This window comes from Amblyomma maculatum, chromosome 11 (genome assembly GCF_055883805.1).
Source record: "Amblyomma maculatum isolate TAMU_Amacu chromosome 11, ASM5588380v1, whole genome shotgun sequence".
NCBI classification, from domain to species: Eukaryota; Metazoa; Arthropoda; class Arachnida; order Ixodida; family Ixodidae; genus Amblyomma; species Amblyomma maculatum.
The window spans coordinates 116,590,491-116,601,534 of record NC_139354.1 but is presented as its reverse complement, the minus strand read 5'-3'; the positions used below and the strand labels follow the sequence as shown (position 1 = coordinate 116,601,534).

Sequence of the window (11,044 nt, the reverse complement as noted above, 5' to 3'; positions counted from 1 at the left end):
CGAGACTTCTCAGAATGCTGTCATGCGGTTCGAAAACAGGTCTTGTGGAAACGCTTCCAATGAAATCTGCAAAGTTCCACACGTGAGCCTCGTCTTTTGGCGCTCCGCCTACTATTGTGGCTACCCATGACACAATGCTACTTAGTACCTCCGTTTCGCATCAGCGGAAGCGTTTTTGTATCGCCAAATTACCGCCAGGCGCAACTCGATCGCCGCACGTATAGACCTCCTTCACTCTGTCTACGTCACGAAGATGCGGTGGCGCTGGCGTCGTCAGTGACTTTCGCGTGGTAGGCAAAACAACGCTTCAGTTGCTTTTGCCTACCGTGATTGCCGGGTGATCGGATGCTTTGCTGCTGCCGAAAAAGAGAAACTGCACCATGCCGACTAGTTGCGTCGCCGTGGCGTGCGCTGAAAGGCACAGGAAGGGAAGTTCTATAAGCTTCCATAGGTTTCGTGCCGATAAAAGTCGCCGTAAGCAGTGGGCCGTCGCGGTGAAGCGTGAAAATTGGACACCGACGCCGGCTCATCGAATATGTGGCAAACACTTCGTCACGGGTAAGCTGGAGCTTTATTCAACTTTGTGCCAGAGCATTTTAGCTAGTCAAAGGTCGCGAATAGCTCGAGCTAACATGCATACAAGGCAGCCAGTATGTTGCAATGCGTAGGCCTGTTTCTTTTTTGTGCATTCACAGTTGTATCTACTTCTGTAAACAATTCCTCGAACATGTTATTTTCCACTTAGGTAATTGTGCGTATGCTTAGGGATATGCTGCGCGAGTGTTCTGTGTTGTTGCACTCCACCGTGATTATGTTGCATCAGCCTTCACCGTGTTAACATTTTTTCTCTATTTCGTGATGACTGGTGCGAGCGCTTACAGGCGCTAATTTTCTCTATCGGAGGTTCATTTTGTTTTTCTTACACAGAATGAATTTAGTTGTATTCACGGCAAGTAATTGTGAATGGGATTTCTGGGGTTGGGCATCGGCACTTCATTCAGACTATCTGAAATATTTCCATTACCAGCGTTCTGCACGGCACACTATCGCATTTCGAGTTTATTCTGAGTTGAATCACGGTTACGGTGACTAGGACTGAACTGGGTCGCCCTAAGTATCGAACCACCGCGGCCGGTACAGCATGTAATTGTTATGCAAGCTGAAAGTGTGAACACCTGTAAAGAAACTTTTCCGAAAGCGCAGTCTACAATTGCATTATTTGCACACAGGAGAGCCGTCAGACGACCCACACCACCCGGACTATGTACCGACGATATTCGCCCACAAACAGAACAAAAAGGCAGCAGCTGCTGCTCGCCTGCAGCGAGCCAGGGCGCGAGCTTTCACTAGAGAAGTGCATCCAATGGACACTTGTAAGTAGTATGCGACTCCATATCGTAATCCGTCCCGCATTTCTTGCTTCCTTTACTCTAGTTAAAATATTTAGTCCTCAGGATTCCTTGTCACTTGCTGATGCAGTTTTTATTTCGTTTCCTTTTTTTTAACAGTGTCATCAAGTGAACATGATCATGACATCAGTGATACTGGTAAGGCAATTGTAGTTGAGTTGCAATTCATTTATTTATTCATCTACCGAAGTAAAAACGAGGCACAGTCATCAGAACAGTCATCAAGAGCGGTAAAACATCAACTTAGAAGTGAAACAATAAGGTGCGGATAAGGTGAACAAGTAAACGGACCCAGCACTGACAACTTGCCAGCAACATACTAAGCAAAAAAAAAAACAGAAAAGCAGGAATACAAAAGTGATATGTGAAATGAAGCATAATAGTCAAAGCAATCAGCCAGAACGGCAAGGCGTCAAGGTATGAAGGAAGCAGTCAACTGAAAAAACGGTAAGTAGCATAGCAGACTCAACCCAAACTAGCCAACAACACACTAAAAGCAGGACTCAGATCTTTACACTGAGGCAAGCAGGTGCTGCGACAGTAGAACTGGAAAAGTGTCATCAGCCGCCGAATTAAGGCAGCAGATATTATCATGGGTTATCCTTCATTAATGTGTGCTTTATGTTGGTCACATTACTTCAGATTCCCAGTCAGAGTCCTCCCAAATTGACAGTGGAGCTGATTATCTACAAGGTGTCAGTACTGAAGGTGAGGAAGCAATAAATTAAATATAGTATTGTAGTAAACCATCACATTTCTTTTTATGCAGGCCCCACAGCTGTACACCTATCATGCCATGATACAGATCTGCCAGCTGCTGCATCAGGCACAGATGCTGATCTGCTCGTAGCCGTGCCATGCTATATTTGCAGTAAGTGTTTGAACTTTTGTGGGGTGTGCATAAATTTATACAACTCTATTTGCTTCAGAGCCAGAATTTCAAGCACTGGAAAAAAGAGTTACTGCTCTTGAAAGAGAAAACAAGAAGCAGGAGCGGGACTTCAGTGTTCTACAGAAGGAACTGCTCCACTCCGAACAAAGGGCTGCAGAAGCAGAACAAAATGCACGAGGGCACTTCTCAGCAAAATGCATTACAGAGCAGTGTGTTAGCTTATATACGGGATTGCCAAGCAAAGCACTTTTCATTTTCTTTGTTTCACTGTTTGAGAATGTAACTATGTATGTGCCAAATCACTGCACAATAGCAGATGTTGTTCTTATAATACTCATGAAATTCAGACTTGCACTTCTGAACCTCGACCTCAGCCATCGTTTTGGCATCTCTGAAACAGCAGTGGCTAGGATAATGGTTAGGAATATCCCAGTCATTGCTGCGGAGCTGAAACGCTTCATAATCTGGCCATCAAGGGAGGATGTATGCAGGACAATGCCAATGATTGTGCGCAGAAAGTACCCAACGTGCATGTCTATCATTGATTGCACTGAAGTACGGATTCAGAGGCCATTAGGGTTTACTTCTAGGTCCCATACTTATTCTCATTATAAAGGCTGCAACACAATCAAATTCATGGTCAGCATCACGCCATGTGGGGCAATTAGCTTCCTTACAAAATGCTGGGGAGGGCGAGCGTCGGACAAGGAAATAATACTGAAGTCTTACTTTTTAGACAAACTTCAGGAAGGCGATATTGTTCTTGCTGATAGGGGTTTTTTAATAAGTGCAGATGTTGCCCTCCGTGGTGCCAGGCCAGAAGTACCAGCTCTGACAAGAGGCAAAAGACAACTTTCTGCTAAAGAAGTGGAAGATGCCAGTCATATATCTAGGGTCAGAATTCATGTAGAGCGAGCCATTGGCCGCCTTAAATTGTTTCGCATTCTGAGAGACCAAATGCCCATCACTATGCTACGGCATGCTTCAGATATTGTTGTTATTTGTGCTGCGATAACAAACTTGAAGCCTCGACTCGCATAAACATGACAAAGCTGCTCTCACAGCACATAGGTTTGTATGTAATATACGAGAGTGAATGTATGGTAGAGAGGTACACACTTGAATTACTAGAAGCTGATGCCATCTAAACAATTCAGCCACTGTTATGTTTCTGCCTACCAGTAATACAACTTGCACTTCGTGGAAGTGCATTCATAATTCCAGTTAGCTGCAATTAGCATAATTCCCTTAGCATTCAATAATCGCAGCACTGATACAAACACCTGTGTTCTTGCTCTTTTCGCTGCATGTCCTAGGGTTTTGTTGGATGGCCAACTTCATTTACTTCTGCCAGTAGTTATCCAATTTCATTCTTGCAGAATAGAGAAATGTGGAAGTGCACTGCCATTTCTTCTCTTGTGACAACCGACAACCTTTCCTGTCATCAGACCCTGCAGCTAATGGGTTATGCAGAATTGAGCATTGTATCCCAAACAAACAGTCTTTTCAAGTATGTCTTGTATCAAGCGATGATTGTGTAATTTGCGAAATTCACCAAAATTTTGCGCTGCTTTGAAACCAGCAATGTAATGTATATGCCACTCATATTTTGGCAGAATGAATGAACCTGTTTATTGTATTCAGTTAGCCTTATATCAGGAGCCTTTTTGTTGGGTGTGCTTGTGCAAGACCCTGTAAAGCATGCAGTATCTATTAGCAATAAATGTACCACTTCTGATTTTGACTATATATTTCACTTTGCCATACTGCTAGTGTGAGGCATATGTTCCTGTGATCTGAGCAGCATGATCCAGGCAAGCAAAGATATAAAATGTACAACTACAAGTTGGTGTTTAACGTTGTCTTGTAATATGTGAGTTTTAATGACTCTTTTGTTCCTTTTTTTTCTTTTTTGCCTAGTGAGAAACTTGCTATTTTTGTTTGCGTGTGCGTGTCTTTTTAGTCATTTTTCTTGGTGAACTGTATCTGAATTGTATAATGATTTATTTTCTGTAAAACATGCAACACTGTCTGCCTGGTTTTCAAACAAGCACTTCGTGCTTAGAGTGACCAGCATACCCTTATGTGTATTTCTGTTTAGAAATAAAAGTTGATTGATTGATTGAAGTCACTGCCTAAATAGCCTGACAACTCTATTTATTGTTCCACAGTGTTAAAATATGGACAAGCCTCCTTAAAAAAGAGCAGGAAGAATATGTTCAGCCCAAGCAACATGAGCCTTTTCTAAAAGTGGCTTGAAGAAGTTCCCGTTATAGGGTACCTCCACCACTGCGAACTGGTGCGGTAACCATACAACAAAATGTGCCATTTCTTTCCTGCAAACATGCAGTTGTGTTTGCACTTTTTTATTTATTTATTTATTGAACCTTACAGGCCCTGATGGGCATTGTGTAAGGGGGGTTACAATAAGAAAAGACTAACTAATTACGGGCGAAACAACAAGCAATACATGATGGAAAATCATAACACACATCCAAGAAATTGCGGTATAAAAGCATGGTTACATAGAACAAAATACATGAAATGCATACAGAATATAACAACAAAGCTACAGATATTCCGTGGGGGTTATCTAACAATACAAGTCGAGCCGGTGCCGTAAAATCATAACACACATCCAAGAAATTGCGGTATAAAAGCGTGGTTACACAGGACAAAATACATGAAATGCATACAGAATATAACAACAAAGCTACAGATATTCCGAGGGGGTTATCTAACAATACAAGTCGAGCACGTGTTTACGGAATGCAACAAGATCAGTTAATGAAACAACTGATTCGGGGAGATCATTCCAGAGTGATACGGCGCGAGGTAATGTTGATGAATTGAAGGATTTTGTGTGTCCAAAGATGCGCGAAAAATTGACATAATTGTGTAAGCGCCTAGATGTACGCAGTGGAGTGTTAAGTGGAAGCGGCGCAGGCCTATCGCTGTAAACATACCTGTGCAGTAGGCACAGAAGTGCAACTGAGCGCGGGCTAACTAAGGGTGGAAGAAGATGTTCTTTTTTCATTTCAGATACACTGGATTGGCGACTGTAATTGTTGGAAATAAACCTGGCAGCTCTGTTTTGTATTGACTCCAGCTTAATCTGCAGGTAATTGTGGTATGGTGACCATATTGCAGATGCAAATTCCAGTTGAGGTCGTACATATGTTATGTACGCAAGTTTACGGACATGAGCAGGTGCTTTCTTAAGGTTTCGGCGGAGGTAGCCAAGTGAACAGGATGCTTTAGCACAGACGGAAGTAATGTGTTCGGACCAGGAAAGGTTGGATGTTAATTGAATACCTAGGTACTTGTAGGACGAAATTTTGGTCATGGGTACTTTATTTATGAGGTAGGGGAAATTTGAGTTAGTTCGCTTACGGCTGAGAGTCATTACTTTACATTTGGTTGGATAAGCATCATTAGCCAGTTTTCACACCACTTGTGAACACAAGTATAGTATGAGTATAGTATGTGTGCTGCTCTGCAAGGCCTCCATTGGCGTTGAGGTATGAGGCCTCGAAAACTTGATTTTGAGGCTCCCTGAGGGACCATGGGCACTTCACTTCCAGCAGCCCTACGCCATGGCAGCTGCAATGCCACAAGCCATCAGGAGTGGCACCAAGAAAGGGGGCCTGGTAAAAAGAAAATGTTATAGACAAATTGATAGGACATAAAATGAATGTTACTATGACAAAGCTTGTTTTAAAGCCACTAGCTGAATTTGAATGGCATGAAAACATACATCAGGGTCAATGACAAAACCAATGTCGTGCAGCTTGAAGTTTTGGTGATGGGCTGCCATAAACTCGGTGTACTGTTCTTTAGCTGCCCTTTCATTATTGGTGCCCCACTTGACAGCTTCAGAGTTAAGGGGGGGGCCGACGCTGCAAGACACTGTCCAAAAGGCCTTTTGGATTAGTGTCAGCCTTCATCGTTCGGATCTAAAGCAAAAGAGAGAGCATTATTCAAATTACTCACTTGCTCTAATGCCGGAACTCTAAGCAAACAGTTGTGTTTACAAAACTGATCTCTCACCCTGTGCATGGTTGTGCCAGTGAACCTCCCATACCTGGCTGCAAACCACAAAGGAGACTTTGTAGACAGCCTTGTAGCTTTTTCGATTCGTTCTATTTCCGTTAAAGGAAGAAACATATCTTCCGAGAAATCCTCCTTTGTGCTCCTTATTTTTTGAGCATTTCTAGATGAAAAAAAAAATTGAGCATGAGTAATGTTACCCAAAGCAAAACGATGTTTTAAACTTCAACATCTAATTTGATGTTATGGAAATATCGCTCTGAATATGAGGTACAATCTGGCCAAACTGTGCGATGCTGAGTTACATCATTACCCATATCACACAATTAACTTTAATGCTGCAGTACAGCAGTGCAGCTGGTGTACAGCTTCGTTACAACGACGGATACACTAGTGTCTAGAATCCCCACCACATGTAATGAGCCCCCCCCCCCCCCCCCCCTCTACCGACAACATTGTATGCGATTTCATATCTTGGAGCTAGATATACTGCCCTGAAAATGCATCCTCTGCTATGAGAGCAAAAGTTCAGTGCCAGTTTTTTGATGAGTTGCTGTTAATATATGTGTAAATATGTGCTAATATCTCAAAGTGACAATCTTTTAGTACTACATTGTTTTGTGCTATTATTATGGGTTTATTAGGTACACCTATTCACCATACTAATCTTTTTTCATAACTTGCATTAGAGTTTTGAGCACTTTTTGGGTATTCTGAGTCATAACCACTTCTGTAATTGTTGCCACAGGCAGATGAAGTAATGACACAATAGTTTCTCTTAAATAGTTACTATGGCCTGAGGGGTTGGCTTATTAGCTTTGCTGTGATATTCCCTTTGCATTATGTAAGTCTCAAATCTGTCAGAGGAAACGTGACCCCCAGAACTTACCCCTATCATCTGACAATTGTTTGTAGTCGCCTTAAGTTGCACACTTAGAAGTAGGTCCTTTAGGTTGTTGCTGCAACTGAAGTGGGAAGGCCTGCCCACTGGCTGTTGCTGAGCCACTACCAATGCTTCATACAGGTAGAGGAGAGTTGAATAAGAAGAGAAAAGGAAGGAAAGAAAGAACAGCTTCGTTACAATGACGGATACACTAGTGTCGAGAATCCCCACCACATGTAATGAGCCCCCCCCCCCCCCCCCTCTACCGACAACATTGTATGCGATTTCATTTTTTTTTCTGATACTTGTAGCTACCTGATGCAACATGGTAACCTGTGCCAAGAAGGAACAGTCAACAGCCTGTAAGCTGGGATATCTGTAATGACTGAGAGAAGGCAAAAGCAGGTCATGAGCATTCTCGGTTGTTTCTAAATAGTTACTGAATTATGCACGATAGTGGAAAGAAAAATTTTTTGTTCTGTAAACATGTAACAAAAATTGCAGTAGTGCGAGCCAATTTCTGTTTTGTGGAAATTTTCTTTCACAGAACAATGAAAAAGCTGATGGCACTTACTCAAACGTAACTTGAAAAGCATGCATATGACTGTTCTCTTGCTTTAAAAATGTGTACATTTCTTCATCTTCCGATGCAGAGTCTGTGTCCTCTTCATCTACCTTTGGGATGCTCCTTAAAACAACAGCACTTGCACTGGCCTTTCTGAGACGCTGAAATATTTCTCTGTCCCTCGCGTCATAAGCTTGGGACGTATGTTTGGGTTGTGGTGTAAGCTTTCGTGGCTTTTTGCCAGGCTTGGCTAGATCAAGGTGGTCAACAGGGACCATGGTAGCCTAAAATATAACACACGAATTATGCACAATAATCATTTAGTGTGTCTTTTACTCTCCAGTTATGTATTTCAAGACAACCCTCACATGCCAATATTTACGTTTTTGGACACAGCAGCTCTCCAGGCACATGGCTGTGAGGTGCACGATACATCTGCCCGCTCACGAGCTGCTGACTCCAGCACGAACAGTACTGCAGCGACATGGCTGCATACTTCTCCAAGCCTGCACAAGAACTTTTGCTTAATGATCTGTTACATATAAAAAGGATTCATAGGAAGGAGTCGACTCACCCAGCTTTGCACTGGCAATGGCCAGCCAATATATGCCCTGATTGATCATCGACACAGAGCCATGTGTCGTGGCCTTTTGCTGCAGTAGTTTGTGATGGCATCACTTCAGCGCGCAGGAAGCTAATTTTTCCACCACCTGGCCTCCACAGCCGACATTTTCGGACCAGTCCTGTAAATAATGAGCATGCATGAATACCAGGAGATTAATAAATATGGTAGTGCTCAAACTAATTTTCCTCCAAAAGCCACTGCAGTAAAGAAACATATTATAATGCTTAAAGCATCCAGCATTTATGGCGAGTGATAGTAAACAATAGCTTATACAGCTCATTTGGACAAAATGCCGTTGACATTGTAGTAGTAACAGTTGTCAGCACCATGTGTCGGAAATAATCAGGGACGGCATATGAAATTGTATCCTGGTAATTTGAAGTTTTAATCATTGATGATTGATTGGTTACAATAGGCTATGATGAGTTAATGAAATCATTGGAATTTACTTGAAGGAATCAAAATGTTCAGAATGGAACACTTGATGATGTCATTTAAGAAAACTTGGAGTGTGCAACTGATGAATAATTTAATAGAAACAACTGAAAAATGAAAAAAAAAGGGTTGAACGATGTCAAAATGCTCAGAGTCCATATCTTACGTGGATGCAATGACTTAGACTTAAAAAGAAAATTTAGTGTGTGTAATTGATTGCTTTACTACAAAAAATGCAAAGGAAGTTGAAAGGTGTCAAAATCCTCAGAATGAGAAGCCAATGCTTTTGTGAAGCCAACAGCAAAATTTTCAGTGTAATTGATTAATTGTAAAATAAAAATGCGTTCAAAGGTGTCAAACTGCTAAGCTAACGTTTGTTGATGCTAAGTATTGTGTACAAAAGAAAAAATAAAGAAGGTTTGGTTTATGGGGTTTAATGTCTCAAAGCTACTCAGGCTATGAGAGACGTGGTAGAAGGGGACTCCGGAAATTTCGACCACCTGGGGTTCTTTAGCGTGCAGTGACATCGCACAGCACATGGGCGCCTAGCTTTTAACTGCAACGAAAGAACGGCGGCCGGGATTCTATCACGGATCTTGAGGCACTGTAGTAGAGCACCTACCCACTCCCTCACCGTGGCGGCTCAAAAATCAAAACAGTGAGAAAATGTATGTGTGCGTGAAGCGCTATTACGTGATACCCTCCGGAGAAGCATGTGGGTCCCACGTTTTTGTTTTTTAATCTAAGTCGTTGCATCCCCGTAAGACATGGATTTATCAGCGAACAACTTGGCACAGGGAAATTGGTGCCTGGGAGGTGTACCTACGCTACGAAACCGGCCTTTGAAGGATCAAGATTAAAATTAAAGTGCATTTTTATATTTAATCTTGCACCGGTCAGTGCGCAGTGGTGCGGTTTTGTATTTTGTTACTACCAAAATTGTCGCCGCTGGTTAGCAGTTAAGTGCGTGCGCCGCTGCCAAGCCACCTCAGCAAGTAAATAACTTAGCCAAAACAGTCGAAAGGTACTACTACTACTGTGTGCGTGTGTGTTGCATTGCTCCCTGAAATGCGGAAGTTAATGCCGATAGCGACACATGAATGGAATAGATACAATAGTGCGCAGCATGGTGGTTTCAACGAATAACGCAAGGATAAGTAAATCCGTACGGGGCCAAGGAGCGATGCCCTTGATCACGTTTCCATGCTTACCTAAAGCCCCTTAACCTAAGCATACAGCCCCTCGACGCTAGCGTAGGGCTTCATGCTTACCAAGCCTCATTTGCCGATCAGCGTGAAAGATCGCCCGATAGTGAAATTTTGAGCGGAATACTTCATACGCGGTCTCCGCACGCTGCTGACGAGCAAGAAAAATTGTCGCCCACTTACCTGACTGAAAGTAGTTATAAGCATCCAGAGCTTTATAATTCTCCACGCTTTCCGGGGTGAATTTGCTGGGTGAAAACAGCAAATAGACGAGAACGTTGCTCATTTTCACCGGAGGGCAGCAACGCTTCGCTTGTGCGCCTTGAAGCCATTCTCCGTCCGGGACGGCGTACGGGTGCGGACGCTGCACGCCGTGTACTTTGAGTATTTCCACATAGCGTTTTTGCTCCTCACTGCTGAGGCTCACAAAATACTCACTCCCTGAGTACATCGTTATTGCGGCAGCCATAAAGGAGCCTGCACACCACAATAAGAGATGACAAACTTGGTCAGAAGGCTTCAAAACACTGCCGCGGCCAGGCTTTTTGCCTACCATGGGATCGCAGACGACTGCAGCGCCACCTCGATCACCTTGTTTGTTTGTAAACATGAAGGAGGTCTATACAGGAAGCTAGCGGAGCGTCTGCTCCGGCGACGTCCCATCGTTTCACATTTCGCCACCATGCCAGGAATGCGGCGCTGCCATCGCGCGGCGAAGGCGCGTAGAGCCTGGGAATTAATCATAAATGTAGTAGCCTGCATATTTGACACCTGGTCGAAAGGAAAAATCGGGAAGAACAAAGAGCAAACGCTAATTCAGCCGACAAACTGGAACTAATAGCATCAGGCATTGAGAAAACGATAGAGAAATATCTCATGGAGCAGTGAGATTATAGTAAGTTAGCACAACTCATCCGTACAAAAATTCGACAAGCAAGAGAGTGAAATTCGTGGAAAGGTAGCAGGATTCCTTGGACCTG

The 11,044-nt window shown here is 43.1% G+C and overlaps 2 protein-coding genes across 3 annotated transcripts; one reads left to right on the top strand and one right to left on the bottom strand.

Annotated features, from left to right (window-relative positions):
- Window positions 1-252: 252 nt before the first annotated feature.
- LOC146174808 (uncharacterized) lies at window positions 253-4,657 on the top strand. Of its 2 annotated transcripts, XM_084583974.1 has the most exons (6): window positions 253-558; window positions 1,230-1,373; window positions 1,509-1,547; window positions 2,052-2,117; window positions 2,179-2,280; window positions 2,339-4,657. In XM_084583974.1, the coding sequence occupies exons 1-6, from the start codon at window positions 381-383 to the stop codon at window positions 3,340-3,342; spliced, it is 1,533 nt and encodes a 510-aa protein (XP_084440100.1). In that variant the 5' UTR covers window positions 253-380; the 3' UTR covers window positions 3,343-4,657. The 2 variants fall into 2 exon arrangements, with proteins under 2 accessions (XP_084440100.1, XP_084440101.1); XM_084583975.1 differs by lacking the exon at window positions 1,509-1,547.
- A 1,078-nt stretch (window positions 4,658-5,735) lies between these two features.
- On the bottom strand, window positions 5,736-10,515 carry LOC146174807 (uncharacterized). The gene is made up of 5 exons (XM_084585456.1): window positions 10,248-10,515; window positions 8,374-8,542; window positions 8,182-8,305; window positions 7,809-8,083; window positions 5,736-5,904 (listed from the first exon to the last, which is right to left on the bottom strand). The coding sequence occupies exons 1-5, from the start codon at window positions 10,513-10,515 to the stop codon at window positions 5,736-5,738; spliced, it is 1,005 nt and encodes a 334-aa protein (XP_084441582.1).
- Window positions 10,516-11,044: the final 529 nt, after the last annotated feature.